The sequence below is a fragment of the Astyanax mexicanus genome, chromosome 22 (assembly GCF_023375975.1).
Source record: "Astyanax mexicanus isolate ESR-SI-001 chromosome 22, AstMex3_surface, whole genome shotgun sequence".
Classification (NCBI taxonomy): Eukaryota; Metazoa; Chordata; class Actinopteri; order Characiformes; family Acestrorhamphidae; genus Astyanax; species Astyanax mexicanus.
In genome coordinates this window covers 13,135,255-13,154,985 of record NC_064429.1, presented here as the reverse complement: position 1 = coordinate 13,154,985, position 19,731 = coordinate 13,135,255, and the positions used below count along the sequence as shown (strand labels likewise).

The window sequence follows — 19,731 nt, the reverse complement described above, 5'->3', positions numbered from 1 at the left end:
CTGCAAGAGATGTCCTGCACATATCCACGAGTCATTACGGTACATTCACACTGCAGCCACGTGACAGCAAATGGAATTGCCTTGGATTTTTGCACCAGCAGATGCATGAAAACTGTGATTAAAAACCAGGGTTATTCAACCAAATATTGAGTTCTTTTAAAATTTCATAACATGAAAACATGAACTTGTTTTCTTTGCATTATTTGAGGTCTGAAAGCTCTGCATCTTTTTTGTTATTTCAGCCATTTCTCATTTTCTGCAAATAAATGCTCTAAATGACCATATTTGTTTGGAATTGGGGAGAAATGTTGTCTGTAGTTTATAGAATAAAACAACAATGTTCATTTTGCTCAAACATAATAAATAGCAAAATCAGAGAAACTGATTCAGAAACTGAAGTCGTCTCTTAATTTTTACTTAGTCTTCTCATTTTCTCATACAGAGTTCAGCCTGTAGCTTGTGTGGTGACGAAGACTTTTTGCCGCCTGCTTTGCCTCTTTCATGCAGCCAGTGATCTCCACAGAAATCAGTGGATGCTTCATATCACTGCAGTTTGAATGTATCGTTACTACTACTAGGCGGGGCGACTATCGTATGCAATGGCTTTAAAGTTCATCACACCATCAGATGGGGCAGTGTGTGACTCAACAAAAAAAAAAGTGCTAAACACTGCTGGATCCCAAACAGACATGACTTCAATAATATTTAACAATCGTAACATCATCTATTGTGTGTATTTGTATGTTTGTTCACATATATAGCAATGCGTTTTTTAAATTAGTCATGCAATACCAGTCCAATGCTTCAATAACTGCAACGCCATACATCATCCACAAAAAACTCTTATCGTGAGAGGCCTACCTATAACCATGTCTGTTTTTTTTTGTTGTTGTTTTTGGACAATTAGTGTACATAGATAAGCCCCAGTTAATATGGGGATATATATTATATATATATATACATATATATATATATATATATATATATATATATATGTATATATATATATATATGTTATGACAGTCACATATAACCAATCTTCCTTGGTTCACACTCTGCCCTTTGTCTTCATATAAATTGAGGTATTGAGGTGACCAGTATTCCATTGTGCTACAATATAAACAACACAAACATCTTAAACAAACATCCGTCTCATTACTATCTGTGAGTAAAGCTGTATAGATATTGTAACAGACCCAATACAAAACCTCCGGAGATAAACTTGGTTTGAGGCTTTCTTTGGAACGTGTAATTGCACTGGTGTTGCAGCAGCTGCTTGTAAAACCAGCACACTGCTGTATTATTCTATTTGGTAAAATGCCAAATGAAAACCTACCTAAAAATACTTTGTGTGGAAACAAGCAACTGAACTGGGTTCATTTAACTTAATTAAATCATTTTAACAAATTAAGACTATATGAACAAAAGTACTGGGACACAACTAGATCACTGATTAAAGTTATTCCTTTCAGTGCCATTGTCAATCTGCTGTTTAATCTCTTAATAGGCCCTGGCCCACATACAGACCACAAGTGTAGATGATACAAAATCCTTTTCCTCTGAATTATAGTAAGGAATTTACCTTCGGAAAACTTTGAAGGCTTTGGAGACTCTCCTACAGGACACTTGGAGAAGCTGCCTGTTCACTCTCTACTCCTCTTAATAATTTCAAATCAGTAGCAGGAATCAACCCAAATTCAAAATTAGAAAATAGACCATTGTAACAACCACATTTTCCCAAAAATTGAGTGTGCCTTATGAATTTTACCAGTCAGGTTGTCAGGAGCAGTAAAGCCACTCCACTTTACTAGTAGTGTTATACAGGATTTTAGTGAAGTTTTCCAACATAGAGGCTGGAGCAGTATTAGCATTAGCTACTAACCACTCTAAGTGCTAGCTCTTTCCCTGTTCAGAGGTGAGTATATTGGACTGTAGTCTCAGTGTTTACCGTGTTAAAACAAGCTATGCAGAACGAATCGCTAGATAATATTGCTCTGACTTACCAGAACACTCACAGGGTTCCTCAGCGTACCGCTGTCGGCCGACAATTACTAGCGCTAACCGTGGCTAGCCGCCAGCTAATTTTAGACACCCCTGTTCCTTACTAGTGTCGCTTAAAATGTGCCATATAATCCGGTCTCTTGGTGCAGCTGTGGAGCTAGAGCTGCAAAAACAGCAAAAGCAAACTGCCTGGCCTTTTTTCAGGACCTGAGCATGCACTTCAGACCAGCTGTTTACTAGGGGTGTGTTTAAAAAAAATCGGTTCTTCTATTTAAATCGATCTTCATTTGAATGATCCGATATCGATTCACATAAACTCAAAATGATCTTTAGAAATAGCCCATTTTCCGTACAGTTTTAACGTCTCACGTTTTATCTTGCGAGACCATACTCGAGAGCACCGCCCTCTGGCTGGGGTGAGTTGGAGGCTGGAGCACAAGTGTCGCATTGTGGGGAGTTTCTGTAAAAATGTAAGTAATTTTTTTCTGTATTTTCACTTACTGCTGCCTGTGTTTATCAACCTACTACATTTAACAACGTTTTAAGTTGTTCTTTAGTGTTGTTGTTACCTGTAATTTATTTAAAGTAAGGCCTGACTGGCTGAATCCATCGTTAGCTTAGCGAGTTCCAAATCCAGCCAAATCACTGGGTGCCAGGGTTACTAGCCTTACATGCGGCCGACACGCTAAACTACCCCCCACCGGTGCGCTATAGCAGCATCAGGCGGTCTTTGAGTGTACTATGTTTAACTGTAAAACTATGTTATAACTGTAGATTAACCTGTAACTGAGTGATTTAATGTTTAAATAGTGGAATTATGATGGTGTTCTCTATAAAGCGCTGTTACTAATTCAGATTATTTTGTCCACAGGGATGAGTGTGATTATCGGCCGAGAAAGAGGCTCTTATAACGGGGGAAGCTAAACTCCGGTCAGTCCGGCTGTTTTTTCCTTTGAATTTAATAAAGTTTTCTCTCTTTACATTATTAATTTAGCTTGTGTTATTATTATGACTTTGCTTATTATAGTATCACATTTGAACTTGTGGGTCTGTATAAATTTCACACTATTGTTTGCAAATAAATGAGAAATGTATGAAGCATATTAGGTTTTTGTTTTATGTTACTAAAATATCAGTATATACGTTCCTACAGCCTTGTTAAAAACGATGGCTTCCGAAGCCTCATTAATGTTCTGAATCATAAATTACCCACATGCCTTTCCAAACCTGTATAGAGATGTGAAACACGGTGTAGCAATTAACTAAGCCACATTAAATGACATTAAAATACAAATGTAACTGTTGCTAGGATTTTAGTAATGGAAGTGTAAGTGTTTCTGGTATAATTACAACAGTTCATATTTAAACTACAATTTTTATTGTAACTAAAAAAAATACTTAAATGAATCAATTTTGAATCGAATCGGGACCTTGTGAATCGGAATCGAATCAAACTGGGAAATCAGTGACGATACCCAGCCTTCTGTTTACTCTCCACTCAAGCAAAAGTTGCTCCACATATGAGCTGCTTATTAATTCATTTCCCTTTATAAAACTACGGGTCGTCACTCAAATATGAGGGTTTTTTTATGTTGTTGGCGAAGAAGACGACGTTTATACTCGTATCAATGTGAGCATGTGAGGCGTTTCAGGGACAGATTCGTTCACATTACATACAGATACAGATCACTTACATTTGTGAATGTGAACCGTCAATATAGCCAAGATAGAAATCGGTTTTGAGCAATGTGGCTTATAATGTGAACGAAGCCTTAATCTCTGATTTCTCAGGTATTTATAGTACTTTAGGAGCAGCAACTAAAGTTAGTCACACAACAACCTCTTTTTCATCAATGTCTTTCTTTTTGGTTCAGCACACACACACACACACACACACACACACACACACACACACACACACACACACACACACACACACACAAACACACAGCCTAACAAGACGAGCCTCGTCTGCTCCAATCACTGCGCTATCTATTAAGCTCAATTAGAAGCAGGATAGAAGTGATTTATCTTCATCAGAGCATAGTCACCGCACTGTCACTCTACTAGACTCGCCCCTCCTCTCTCACTTCTCTACACTTCTTTTCTAACATTCCCTTCCTTAACTGGCCTAACACTCTCCATTCTTCACCCTACACCTCTGTTCATCTTCATATACTGTTCAGTTGGGCTTCTTCTCAATTTACTCACACATGAAAGGTTTAAAAAAACAAATACACACAAATCAAACAAAAAAAAAAAATAACAGTGAATTATTGATTGCACTGTTCAAATAGGCTAACGATTCCTCTCTCTGGCACTGGAGTGCTCCTGCTGTTCAAAGTTTTATGTTTTCCTCAAAAATAACATCAAATATAAGTGCTGCACATGCTAATGATTAATCTGGAAATTTTAACACATTGTTTAAAATGTAAACAAATCATTTCACCAAGTTCTAACTGTTGTAGTTCCTGTTTTTAAATTTACAGATTCCTTGTGACCTATAAACCGTGTTTTTTAGCATCGCACCATGGTTGGTTCCGACCCTGCAATATGATTGGTTGAGAGGCTTTCTATGAGTGCTGTTATCAGCTGGTAATGCACTGTAACCAAAGCTCTCCATGTACTACTCTGCCACTTACCGGTTATCCTAGCTACAATGCAGCGCTTACAAACCAAACAGCACAGCTACAAACAGAGCAGCAATGGAACTATTTTAACTCACAGAGTTTTTATGACCAAACAGATCGTATTTTCTCTTCCTCTTTAATTCAAAATATTTCAATAAAAAGTGATAATGGAACTGTGGTACAATCGCAAAAATACACCCAAGGTTCATGCTATAATGTGTAATATTGTCACTGCTGTGCTGATCTACGGCACTCTGCCTGCTGCCTACGACCGCAGTAATACTACAGGTTATAGCTCTCTCTCTCTCTCGTCTATTATTGCTTAAATGTAATAATGTTGTCTCTAGAGTTGAGTTTAGAAATTAGATAGATTACTTTTTGAACCTAAGCTTTAGAAAACAGCTATGTCCTTCTTTCTTACCCTCCAGTTTGGCCCCAGTGGTCCTCTGCCTGTCTTGGTTGACTTGAAGAGTGCAGGATCCTCATCTGCTTTGTAATCCTGTACAGAAATACAAATATAACACGTTTTATGCTTCTGGTCAGTTCAATTTCAGAACACTGCTAATGAATAAAAAATGCAAAATCTGACATATGAGATTATTAAAGCCTCTTTTGTCCCTCCAGCAATATTTTCCACAATATTTATCAAAGTATGTATACATAAGCAGACAGAGTGTACAACTTATATAAATAATATAAGTTAAATAATATGAGAACAGAAACAGAGGTAGACAAGGAAATTGTGAAAAAAAAACAGAGAGAGAGAGAGAGAGAGAGACTCCATTTAATAAACTGGAAGAGAGGTGGAAAAAAGCAGCTAAAATAAATGGACGAAAAGTCTTTAATTTTAACTGCACCTCCAGGGCCTTGCAATTGTAAATAAATCATGATGCGCCAGAAGCCAAACAGCAGCTTTTCAGGGCTACTATACAGTGAGAGAAGCAAACGAGCAGTAAAGAGACATGTACACACACACACACACACACAGAAAGTGAAAGAGAGAGAAGAGAGAGAGAGAGAGAGAGAGAGAGAGAGAGAGAGAGAGAGAGAGAGAGAGAGAGAGAGAGAGAGAGAGAGTAAACTGGCCCGTTTAATACCATATGCACTGTCTGGAGGACAATGCGTGACTATGCACTAATGAGGCTGGGTGTGAATTCATGCAAAGCGGAGGAGGAAGAGGCAAGTGTGTGTGTGTGTGTGTGTGTGTAGCAGCAGAGCCTTAATTACTCTAACTAACTCATCGTTGCAGGCTCTCAGCACAATGCCTGCAGCCTTGCCTGAGGCTAGAGCCTGATAGGGCCCACAGACACACACAGCCTGGAGACCTGAGAGACTCTAACACACACACACACACACACACACACACCTACTGTAGACAAGAACACCATCATTAAGAGTTCTCCCTCACTTTCTCACACATGTTCCTCATCGCATCCTCCTACTACGCAACCCACACCCACACATACACACACACACACACACACTAAAGAGCTGTGGTGAAAACTAGTTTGTTACACTAGTCAAAAATAACAGCCTCCACATACACATACAGAGTGTTTGGAGAAACTCTATATCCATATATAATAATAATGATAACAATAACAATAATATTAATATTAATAATATTAATAATAATAATGAGGGTAATACGTAGTTTACAAGAGCAATAATAAAGAATACCAAATAAGAATTTTGTTATATGTAGAAACTAAAAATATTGATTAAGTCACACCCATATGGTTTTATATACCCATATGTGTATTAATTGTATATTTTCTATTTTATTCTACTTACTCTATGTTGTAAATATTGTTCTCTGCATATTAGTGGGAACCCAAATTTTTTAAGACAATATTGTCTTATCATAGGAGTACAGGTGTACAGGTGAGTGAAAAACTTGGGTAGCTAGCTAAGTTAAGTAAAGCTAAGCTAAGTAAACAAAACTGTATTTAAAAAAAATGTCAAATGAGCGCTGGGTGTTAATCTACACAGAATTCTCTCCTGAAAGCTGTTTATTTATGCGAGTAAAGCCCTTCCGTTTATTTACAGTAAGCTTAGATATTTGGTGATATTAGTTAGCGGTTCTTTCCACGTAGCTTGTTTTAACACAGTAAACACACAGACTACAGTCCAGCATGCTCACTTCTGAATAACAAAAGAGCGAGCGAGGTTAGTGGGTAATGCTAATGCTGCTCCAACAGCGTTAGCTGGGGTTAGGAGCAGGCTACAGGTCAATAATACTCACCACTGAATGCGAAAACAGCTGTTAGCATGTAATGCTAATGCTAATGCTAACCCTTGTGCTAGAGAACTAAACTGAAAATCCAGTATAACGCTGCACTTTAGTGGAGTGGCTTTTCTGCTCCTTACAACCTGACTGGTAAAATTTATACAAAAGGTGCACCGATGATTTTGGGGAAAATTAAAGGATTTTATTCTGCTCGAAGTGCTTACAAATACCATATTAACCTTCATCTGCTTTAGGGTCAGTGTAAATATGTAGTATGAGTTCCTATGTAAATTATACACTGAACAAAAATATAGATACAACACTTTTGTTTTTTCTCCCATTTTTCATGAGTTAACTCAAAAGATCTAAGACTATGTACACAACAGGTCTTTTTCTCTCAAATTTTATAGAATAGCCTTTTATAGTAGCCAACCCAAGATAAACCTGTGTAATAATCACTGTGTCTAATCAGCATCTTGATATGCCAAACCTGTGACTGGTGGATGGTTCATCTCAGTAAAGAAGTGCTCACTAACACACTAACATTGATTTAGACCCAAATGTGAACAAAGCCTGAGAGAAAATGGTCTTTTTTGTACATAGAAAAAGTCTTAGATCTTTGAGTTCAGCTTATAAAAAATGAGAGCCAAACCTTGTTATTATTTATTTATTCATGTGTACATTTTTCAAAATGTTTTTTTTCTGCTGTATTAAATGCATACAATTAATCTGTAGAATAGTTAATACAATGTAGCTTTATGACGATCATATTACTACTATTGTTACTACTACTAATATATTTTCACTATTAATATTTTTATTTTACAGTTAATGTTCTCTGACAACATTAAGTTTTAAGTGAGTCTAGATTCTGTTTGTTTTAGTAGCATAACATACTTCCATTACCTCAGCTCACTGTACTTCTGTTATTGAACAGAGTCATCAATAAATTAAATGTTTTTACACTAATTCACCACAAGAAGGCAATAAAGAAGACTGGCAGCTGTTAAAATACATAAACACAAAAAATCTAATATAATATAATAAAACTTGAGAAACTCAATAGCAACCCTATAATGAACAATAATGTACTTTAAACAATTAAAGACAGTGAATCACAATATATTAGGGCCATTCCACTGAATGGGTGCCATTTCTGTCCCCAGCAAATTACATGTATAAATGTGCACACAAAATAACTTTAAAATACATTTTATTATTAAGAATAGTGTCTTGTACATTGACCTAGTTGCAAAATTAAAATATGTAATTAAAAACATTAATAAAAACTACTTGTGTTACCTGTTCCCCCTCTCTAACTATAAACTTTATCATAAAATATAATTATTAAAATCCGTCAGAGATGTATTTTTTGCATTGTTTTGTGACTCCATTATATAAATAAATCCATAATATTTAAGTTAAAATACACATTTTAGTTGTGTCCCTGGGTTTCACTCAGTCCTGTTACCGTAACACATCACCCCCTCTGAAACTTCTGGAACATTCTACAAGTCACGTCTACAACAGGAAGTGACATCAGCTGGTTCTTCTGAAGATCATGGGAAGACAAAAATAAAGTTCCCTCATTAGTTTTTCTGTATATTTGCTCTTATTGTAATTCTGACTGAGGAGCTCAATCTCAACACTCTGTCCTGTTACCTAAATTAATTCTTAGATCTTATTTATTTATTTTTAAAATACAAATTTTAGGAAAATCACTAGAATGTGCTCAGTGTCCTCATGCTATTAGCTTAGCTGCCATTACTTTTATGTCTTTTTTTCTGTCCTGTTGCTCAAAACATATAAAGTAACAGAAGTGAGTGCCAGTAACAGGACTGATTTTTTTTATAAATATCAATTATTTGATCATGCAGTCAACCACTTCTTTAAAATAAAGGGTTTCTTGTGAGAAAAATCAAAGGAATTAGTGGACTTGCTTTTAAACATGCTTTTTAAATGTCACATGAGTTTTGTAAATTAAGTGAAGCTGCCGGAGTTTGACCAGTACATGTTTTAAAAAATGAAATACATGTGTTATAAGGTTCAGAGTTTAAAAAAATATTTAAAAAAAATAATAATACAACAAGCAAATGGCACCCATTCGGCGGAATGACCCACAACACTTAATGCTACAATGTAAATGAGAGTTTTCCTAAACGTACTCCTGAGTTAAATATCAGTGATTGGAACTTACAGAATAGGCTACTTGATCTCTGTCTGCGATGTCGATGGGCATCACCTCCACTGATTTCCACGTGGAACTGTCCAGCTTGTGAACCTTTCCATTAAAAACAGCATTTATTAGACCAAAAACTGTAAACAATGTACTGTGAATATGTACTACTTGTATGTCATTTTTTGAGCCCTTCATGCTTCTTTCATACCAACTAATGAAAGTTTAAACAAGCTTTAAAAAACACATCAAAATAAATTATTTTTATTATATTAAAAATAAAGTGCATTATCACCTTCAAATGACAGACAATCCCACATTAAACCTCACATGATTTATCACAAACAAATCATGAGTAGCATACCTAGTCTAGCTCTGTTGAATTGCATTTAAATAGAGAATTCAACATATATCTGAAAGTGTTTGCCCACTTTATGATTTCTCATGTTATTGCATGTTTGTCCCTCTTAAATGTTTCAGATCATCAAACTTATTTAAATAAGTATTTTTTTTTAACCCACCGGATTATAATGCACACTATCAATAAACCTCTATGGGGAGTCTCTGATAAATCACAGTACTGATATCCACATTATTTGTAAATTAATATGTAATATGTATTGTATGTAAACTCCACCAGAAGCATGATGGAAAATAATCTCAGAAAGAATCTAGTTGCAAAATCTAAGCTTGTGACTAAACAGTCTGTGATTTGTCTTTAGATGTGAGAGGGTGTCAGAAATCTTTTTTATTAAAAGTCTTTTCAAAGTTCAGTACACGTTTAGTATATGAACAGCATTACTTGTAAAGATAGGCGTCAGATAGTGAGTCACTGGGGTTGTTTACCCCCAGCCACTAGATGGCAGTGTTGCCCTACATGTTAAGATTCTATGGTTCTGTTTTAAAAAGAAAACTTTCTTTTACACAGATTGTATGCCTAAAATGGTGTTTTTATACTATGACCATTTTCCTAAATTAGATTTATTCTTTTAAATCACATTTCCAGGAGTTGTCCAACATGGACAATGTCCATAAACACAGCTATACAAATAAAGATTTTGGGCACCCCTGATAATTTTCATGATTTTCCTTTATAAATCATTGGTTGTTCAGATCAGCAATTGTAGTTAAATGTATCATATAGCAGATGAACACAGTGATATTTGAGAAGTGAAATGAAGTTTATAGGATTTACAGAAAGTATGCAATAATTATTTAAACTAAATTTGAGCAGCCTTATTGTTTGACTGATTTAAATACCTTTATCACTAATTACTGGAATACAAACTTAGTTTGGTAAGCTCATTAACCCTTGCCCAACATACACAGGTGAATCCAATTATGAGAAAGTGTTAAGGAGCCAATTGCAAGTTTTTCTCCTCTTTGAATTTTCTCTGAAGAGTGGCAACATGGGAGCCTTAAAACAAAACTCTTACATGACCTGAAAACAAAGATTGTTCAACATCATGGTTTAGAGGAAGGATACAAAAAGCTCAATATCTCAGAAATTTCATCTCTCAGTTTCCACTGTGAGGAACAGAGTGAGGAAATGGAAGATCACAGACACAGTTCTAGTTAAGACCTGAAGTGACATACCAAGAAAAATCTCAGATAATCAGAGGAGAAGGATGGTGAGAACAGTCAGTCAACAGAGACACAGACCAACTCTAAAGACCTACAACATCATCTTGCTGCAGATGGTGTCACTGTGCATCGTTCAGCTATTCAGCTCACTTTACACAAGTAGAGGCTGTATGGGAGAGTAATTAATGCAGAAGAAGCCTTTTCTGAGCACACGCCACAAACAGAGTCTCTTGAGGTATGCTAAAGCTAAAGCACATTTGAACAAGCCAGCTTAATTTTGGAATAAGGTTCTGTGGACTGATGAAACTAAAATTGAGTTATTTGGAGGGCGGTTATTTATGCATGGCAGAAAAAGAACACAGCATTCCGAGACAAACACTTTACTGCTACCCACAGTAAATTGTGGTGTTGGTTCATCATGCTGTGGGGCTGTGTGATCAGTGCAGGTACTGGGAATCTCGTTAAAGTTGAGGGTCTCATGGATTCCAGTCAATATCAGCAGATTCTTGAGAACAATGTTTAAGGATCAGGGAGAAAATTGAAGTTGTGCCAGGGCTGGATACTTTAACAAGACAGCGACCATATAGAGGAAGCATTAAGAGGCTGTTATTTCTGCAAAAGGGGGATCTGCTAAATATTGATGTAATTTTTCTGTTGGGGAACCCAAATTTATGCATCTGTCTAATTTAGTTCAAAGAATTATTGCACACTTTCTGTAAATCCTATAAACTTCATTTCACTTCTCAAATACCACTGTGTTCATCTAATATATGATATATTTAACTAAAACTGCAGATCCCAACAAATAATGATTTGTAAAGACAAATTATCACAAACAGAACACACACTCACTTACATTTTCTATTGTTCCAAGATCAGGTTTATGCCACGTTTCAATCATGATAAAGAAGTCATCTTTCATGTATTCATTCTAGAAGAACAGACACAGGTATCATCAGTATCACTGAAGAGTTAATTCAACTCTTTACACTGTATAATTCAACTCTGACAACATGTTACAATTATCATTGCATTTCAAAAGTGAAAACATAACTTATAAAATGTTATAAAACTTAAATAACTTGTTTTAATGCTGCTTTAGTCAAACAAAGGGCAGTCCCACATACCTCCACTAGATGGAGCCAAGACTTCATTAAACATAAAGTGTTTGGACTCAATAAAAGACAGTACAGAAAAATGTAATGTACCATCACGTTATAGCACGACAGCAGCACATTAAGCCCAATATTTCACTACTTTCATTAAACACATCTAAAACAAACATTCAAATAATCACAATAATATTGTAAGTATACGTACCGTTACAACTAGTGAAGAATGATGAAGTCAAAAGAGAAAAAGAAGAAAGAAAACATTTTGCTTAAAATACATTCAAAACACTTTTAGCACAAACATAAATCCATTCTGTTGAGCAGGAGAGGCCCAAAAAGAGGAGCGGTTAAGACACTGACTCATCACTGACTCATCACTTCACTGTGAAACTCCCAACCTACAACAGGAAGCTTCAGAGCAAACATATCTGCTGAATCATAGCAACAGCCTCCAGGAACAGTCAGCTCTTCAACATCAGTTTTACAGCTTGAGGGCAACACAGTATTTCACATTATTAATCACAATACTACTATAAACCACTTCTTTCACAGGGCTACAAACAGACCTGTCACAAACATGTTTTTGACTTATCAAACAAGATACAGACATAACCTCCATAATATTTGTTAACCTCAGATTTTTGCCCATTATGACTAGTTAGCATATAGAGCCCATTAATGTGGATGAGCCAGTATGTCAACTAATTAAAACTGTATTTATTTATTTATTGACATTTATTTATTGATTTATTGATATTTGTCATCTATTGTGATTAACTGCATATATTTACATATTCATGAACACATGCGTATTTTTAGACAGTTTCACAATTATCATTGTATCAATGACACCAGCTCCACACTCCAACTCCTAAACTATTATTGATTTAACCAGGTGCAAATACATTATTATGCTGGTATATTAATATATTATATTATATTACAAGGCATTAAATCCCATTTTTTGCAATTATTTCTGGGACAATACTTCATCCAAAAAAAAATTTACTGTGACAATCCTATGTAAATGCATTATTACGCTATTATATTATTATTATTCGTAATATATCAGTGTCAAAACACGTCTTAAAAGGGTCTTGAGAATAACATTGTTTATTGTAATATACTGTATTTTTCACACTATAAGACGTACCTAAAGTTCTTTAATTTTCCCAAAAATCGTCAGTGAGTTTTATAATCCACTGCGCCTTATGTATGAATTTTACCCGTCCGCTGAAGAACAGCGTTATACAGGAGTTTCAGTTTAGTTCTCCAGGACTAAGACTGGAATAGCATTAGCATTACACGCTAACTCTGCTAAACGCTAGCTCTTTGGTTTGCAGAGGAGAGTATTATTGGCCTGTAGCCTGCTGCTAATCCTGGCTAGCACTGCTGCAGCAGCATTAGCATTACCCGCTAAACGTGTCAAGCACTAGCTTTTTTGCAGTTCAGAGGTGAGTATTATGGGCCTGTAGCTTGCTGCTAACCATGGCTAGCACTGCTGGAGCAGCATCAGCATTAACAAAGCTAAGCAAGTATATTGGACTGTAGTCTGCATGTTTACAGTGTTAAAACAAGCTCTGTGTAACAAATCGCTAGCTATTATCTCCCTGGCTTACCGGAACACTCAGGGTTCCTCAGTGTACCTTTGTCGGATGGCATTAGCCGCTAACTGCGGCTAGACTTAGTGGAAATCTGAAAATCTAATCTATAAACAGAAGTAATTTACTCACACAAATAAACAGTTTTCAGGAGAGAAATCTGCGTAAATTTATATCTAGTGCTTATTTGACTTTAAAAGTATTTTAAGAATTACAGTTTTATTTACTTTACAGGTCGCCACCCACTGAGACCACCACCAGGCGTTCATTGATAGTTCACTTATAATCCGGTGCGCCTTATAGTGTGAAAAATACAGTAATATACTGTCCAAATACATGATCATTGTGACAGGCCTTACCACACCACATCAGAAAATAAATCATTAAAATGATTTTGGTAGCGATCACTCACTTGTTCTGCAGTATGGGTAAGCATTCCACGCTTTTTCATGAAATACCAGCGAGCCTTCTGGTGCAAACATCTTCACAAACCCAGGCACTTTACTACAGACACAGAAAACATTGGAAATGGAGTCAGCTTCAGTATACAGTGTGAACCGTGTTTGGTAAAGTTAGGTGAGATTGCGTGTGAAGAAGAGCACACCTTTTGAGATGGTAGATCTTGTGTGTGTACTGTCCTTTCTCTCCATCTTTCTCATAAGGCTCGTTCTTCAGGACCTCAATACCTTCTCCTCCTCCCGTTTCATTCTTACTGGCCTCCGCCACAGAGAACAACTGGCCCACTTGGTACTAAAACAAGAACAAACTTTTTAAATTAAATACACATTTCAGTAAAATGTAGTAACTAAATAAAGCTAAGCTAAATAAACAAAACTGTCATTCTTAAAAAACGTTTTCTATTAAAATCAAATGAGCGCTGAATGTTAATCTATTAATTTTTTTTATTTTATTGTTAATTTTCACTAAGGCTGGGTGCAGCAGCATTAGCAGCTAACCGTTAGCGCTTGCTGCAGTTAGAGCTACTAAATGCCACCCGACCTAATAATAATAGCTGCTCTGTGGGGATCTCTCTCTTGTGGGTCCTGACCAGTGAAAAACAGAATGAAAATGAATTATGGTCATAATATTCTGATTGGACTGTGTATAACATCAGTGGATTATGTGCAAACATTTGAGCACCTTAGGCACTGCCCCCCCCCCCCCCACACACACTTTTTTCCACCATTGAATATATTTAGATATAACCAAGATAAAATTATAAACCTACAAGCAGACAAAGAAAAAAAGCACAATACATTGACCTCAGTAGTGCTATTCATAATTTATGATTAGAAATATATTAATGAATCAGAAATAAAAGTAATAACTAGGAAAATGTATGATTACAATAGCACTGTTTAGGTCAATTAATTATTAAAACAGCACTGCTGAGGTAAATGTATAATTAGAATAGCAGTGCTGAGGTAAATGTATAATTTGAATAGTAGTGCTGAGATAAATATATAACTAAAATAGCAGTGTTGAGGTACATTTGTTAGAATAGCACTGCTGATGTAAATTTTATGATTATGAACAAATACAATTTACATCAGCAGTGCTATTCTAATTATACATTTACCTCAGCACTACTACTCTAATTATTTATTTACCTCAGTACTGATATTCTATTCATTAATTTACATCAGCAGTGCTGATCTAATAATAAATAGACCTCAACAGTGCTATTCTAATCATAAATTTTCATGAGCAGTGCTTTTCTAATCAAGGCTAGTGAAAGGGAGCTGCATAGGGAACTGCCTTACCAGGTCATTTGAGGCAATGTACTGGATTAATAGCTGCTTAGTGGTCTTGTTAATTTTTTTTACGCATGTAAGGGCAGCTGGGAACAAGCCCTTTCATAACACTAAACAATTTTGAATGTGCTTTAGGAGCATTGTAGAGGAGCTATTATTCCAATGTCATATCAGTTGCAGTGACGTTGAATTTGTTTATTCTTTGTGAATCAGTTAAACTGTGAATCAGTTAAACATTGCCTCAAATGATTATAATTACATTTAACTGAAACATTTGTAGCCACAGCCATTGTTTAAGCACAATTTAACATTTACTGGTTTAAATATTCATAGACATAAAGGAAAAAACATCTTACCTCCTCAACGGAGCACGGTAAGACAACACGGCTGCAATAAAAAAACAAAGAGAAAAGTAAGAAGTAAAGTCACTTTTCATGTTTTATACATATATATTCATGTACAGCTTAATTTCAGCTGTACATTTAGCCTGAAACTTAACACAATTTATAATATATAATAACACTGTTCTAATAAACAGAGTCAGTGCTCAGTGTATGTTTTAGTCCTGCAGGATTCACACAATTCTCTTCAGGTCCTAACTGATGTCTCTGAAAATCAACTACTGTGACTAACTCTAGTTAACACTCTCACCTCCCTTTCCTTTTCTTCCCACTCTTTAATACAGATGAATTTAAATCACAATTAATCACAGCAAACTGTGCAATTAATTCATACATTATTAAACATTTTATTTTTATGCATACTATGGTGTGTTTTCATAGAATGACAGTCCCTACCCCACCCCCTCAACAAAATTTTAATATACACTCTTGCTTACAGTTTTAAAATATATAAAAACATAAATGCTGTATTGTGATACATATCGAATCGTCAGATTCTTGCCAATACACAGTGATCAGACACACTATCAGAAAAAAAGGAATCAAACAGGCACTGGGGTGGTTCGATCAAGGGTATGTCTTCAGTACTGTATTTTTCGCATTATAAACGGCGCACTTAAAATTCTTTACTTTCTCCAGAAATAGTAAGTGCACCTTATAATTCGGTGCGCCTTATGTATGAATTCTACCAGTCAGGTTGTACAGAGTAGTAAATACACTTCATTGAAGTACAGAGTTATACAGGAGTTTCAGTTTAGCTCTACAGCACTGAGACTGTAGGAGCATTAGCATCAGCCGCTAATCGCGCTAAGCGCCATCTATTTCACTGTGTACTCTGGTGCAGTGTTTCTCAACCAGGGTGCCGCGGCACCCTGGGGTGCCGTCTGGCTTCATCGGGGGTGCCGTCAAAATATTGCGCCTCACGTGCATATTTCCTTTCCAGAGTCAGCTCGTGTCGGGGTGTGTCCCAATTCACAGGCAGCATACTCTGAAGGATGCGACCCACAGAGGCGGTGTATTACTGCGCAGCTGTGACGCAATCTGTCTTCGAATACAGCCTCTGAAGGATGCAGCCCCTAAATTGGGACACACTGTAAAGTTTTTGTCCCCCCACGCGATGCACGCGCTATTTTATTTCATATTCCGCCAGCAACACCCCTCGTTCTCACCTGAAGTACTGCGCCAGCACCCCCCCCGTCCGTAAACTGGGGTGCCTTGACATCTCGCATATATTTAAAGGGTGCCGTGATAGAAAAAAGGTTGAGAAACGCTGCTCTGGTGAACTTAAACATACCCGTACAGTCTGTGATTGTCGTACAGTTTTTTGAATCCGATGTTAAACAGTTTACATGCTACAATCTGCACTGTTTTTTAAGGTAGGGTTCACTCTACTCACACCTTAATACAGAGCAAGCAGAGCTGAGAACTTTATCTAGAAACTGTTGATCCACAGGCCAAGGTCTGCTACCTGTAAAGTGAAGCGCTTGCCTTCCTCTAATGTGGAAAGACAAGGTGACACTGACACAGTGACTATATTACACGCAGGTGCAAAAATAAATAAGTAAAATCAATAGTTGCCAAGCTTCCAAAAGATTAGATACTACTGCCTTGTGCAAAAAAATGAATAAATAAACTTACTACATTTCCTCAAATTATTTCTTGCTGACTCAACTTAAAACAGACCTTCTGCTAGAAATGAAACGATCAATAGGCCATGTATCGGTATCAGCCAATTTTCATCCAAACTACGTGATCGGCGATCAGCCAATATTTCACTAATTTAGCCGATACGATTGGGCAGTTAAGGTTTACACAGCAGCAATGTGGATCTAATTGTTGCTTGGTCACAGGAAACTGCAGTACTTCATCCATCCGCTAGATGGAACTCAGGAGCTGGAGCACGGCTGGAGACACTCTCTCGTCAGGCAGGGCTAGAGCTCTGTTTTCTCATCCTGAAGTTTGGTTTTGTTTCGTTGTTTCTGCTTATAATATCTTGCCTTATGCACAACTGAAAGGTATTCTGGTGGTTAGTAGAAACAAAACAGAAACAGAGTTCCCAGGAACAGCTTGGACTGCATTCTACTACTCTCTCTGCATGTGACTATTAAACTCCAACGCCTGTATATACTGTAGTATGAGTGCCCTAGTTCCATTTCCTTACTTTAGAAATGAACCAAAAATGTCAGCCATAGTGTTGACTTTGCAACCAAAGTCTGAACAGAAGAGACTGGATTGTCCTACCCTTTCTCATAGATCAACAGTTTCAGACTGCCTTTATTGAGTTTACAGTGCAGCCTAGAGGATAAGAAGCAAAGTGGATGTATCTAGTATTTTCTCAGTTTATTCAAAACATGTCATGCTTCAACAGTGAAAGTCCAGTTCATGTATTTTACTACATAATAATATACATTTCCACTAAATTACAGTAACAAGGCCTAGCTATTTACTGCTGAGATTAACCAAATCTAATATTGCCAGTTTACACCTTTAGCTGTTGTAAGGGATTCAGCACCAATGGCCAGTGCAAATAAATCTTATGGTATTTGGACTTGGTCCAGAGGGAGCTAGGCCTGTAGTAGCTTCACCTTTGAACTTTTGTTTATGTTGTTCTAGGCATTGATAACACCACTTAAGAAATAAGTAATTAACAGTATTAACCAACTTTGCTAGAGTTGTTTTAACCCTCAACAATAAAACCTCTTTATGAAAGTGTATTTGTCACTAAACTGTTATCAGTTGTAAGAACAGTATTATAATGTCTATGCACTGTATAATATACAAAAACTGGACAAAAGAATCTTGCTTTTTTATATTGCTAGTTTAGTGAAGCTTATTTAACAACACATATATGAGATAAATATGTAATTATATGTAAGTATAAAATAGTTATTACAAAGTGTGCAGAATTTAATTCTGATGGAATGAATATGTTTCTTTAAAATAATACCCAAACTGGATATCCAACTACAAAAAAATTGTATATTATTTTTCATTGCTTGTATTCTTAGAATACATGTTCCAGTTTTCTACCGTTTAAATGATGCAATAGAGCAAAAGAATGTACTCTTCCGTGCCTCTACATGCCTGCCTCACACTGACCAAGTTATGTTGCATAAGCTGCATCAGGTCTTAAAGATGAATTAACACACTATAACAGATCTTTAAAAAAAAGAGTGTTTAGCGATTTTTGGCAGACATCACACTAGACAGACAGCAACTCAGACCAAAACAAATGGACCATATTCAATCACACCTTCCTCCTGCTATTCACATTCTCAACAAGGTTTTGTGAAGCCCAGAGAAACACAGACAAGTACAACAGAGCAGTTGGGCTATGTTCACATTACCAGGCGGAAGTGACTCAAATCCGATTTTTTTGCTTAATGTGGCTCAGATTAGATTTTTTTCATGGCTGTGTGAACGTGCCAAATCCGATTTTTTTCAAACCAAATCTAAGTCACTTTCATATGTTGTCCTAAATTGGATATGTATCAGATCCATGGACATGCAACATGAATGTGAACTGTCAAACGGAATTTATGTCTTTTTGCTTTAATGCATGCGCTATGTGCTTCTCTCTCGTACCCACACATCTCTTGGTACAGCAAAAGCAAACTGTCTGGCCTTTTTTCACCTCCTCGACCTGAGCATGAACTTCAGACCAGCTGTTTACTCTCCACTCCAGCAAAAGATGCTCCACATATGAGCTGCTAACTCATCCATTTCCCTTTATAAACCTACGAGTCGTCTTTCAAATATGCCGTTTTTTTTGTTGGTGAAGAAGGAGACGTTTATACAGTTATCAATGTGCGCATGAGAGGCATTTCAGAGACAGATTCATTCACATTACAGCTCACATACATATGTGAATGATAACCGTCAAGATAGCCAAATCTGATCTGAGCAAAAAATCTAATTTGAGCAATGTGGCTTGTAATGTGAACGCAGCCTTGTTTTACTATTTTTAACTTATTCTCATTTTCTGTGGCTGTCAAAATTGTGGCAACCTGATCAGACCCTGCTGAATGCTGCAGAGTCTACTACCACTGCAGCTCTAACCCTACCAAGACCGGTTGTTAGCATCACAGCTTACCCAATCCAAGGCATGGCTGCTGTGCCTGTTATCATTACAGCTAATCTGCTAAAACCCTCCTGCGATTGGATGTTGTGCCTGTTAGTATTGCAGTTAACATGCCCTAAACATTTCGAGCCAGCGTGCAGTGCCTGTTAACATCCCAGCTA

The 19,731-nt window shown here is 36.6% G+C and overlaps 1 protein-coding gene across 1 annotated transcript in view; it reads right to left on the bottom strand.

Moving 5' to 3' along the window:
- LOC111190987 (phosphatidylinositol transfer protein beta isoform) overlaps positions 1-19,731 on the bottom strand; it is a 38,091-nt gene that overhangs the window by 15,749 nt on the left and 2,611 nt on the right. Inside the window, exons 2-8 of the mRNA XM_022664844.2 lie at positions 15,445-15,475; positions 13,939-14,084; positions 13,747-13,838; positions 11,942-11,949; positions 11,478-11,552; positions 9,059-9,142; positions 5,053-5,130 (exon numbers count right to left, since the gene is read on the bottom strand). Coding sequence (XP_022520565.1) covers positions 5,053-5,130; positions 9,059-9,142; positions 11,478-11,552; positions 11,942-11,949; positions 13,747-13,838; positions 13,939-14,084; positions 15,445-15,475 — 514 coding nt within the window. The remainder of the gene's footprint in view (positions 1-5,052; positions 5,131-9,058; positions 9,143-11,477; positions 11,553-11,941; positions 11,950-13,746; positions 13,839-13,938; positions 14,085-15,444; positions 15,476-19,731) is intronic.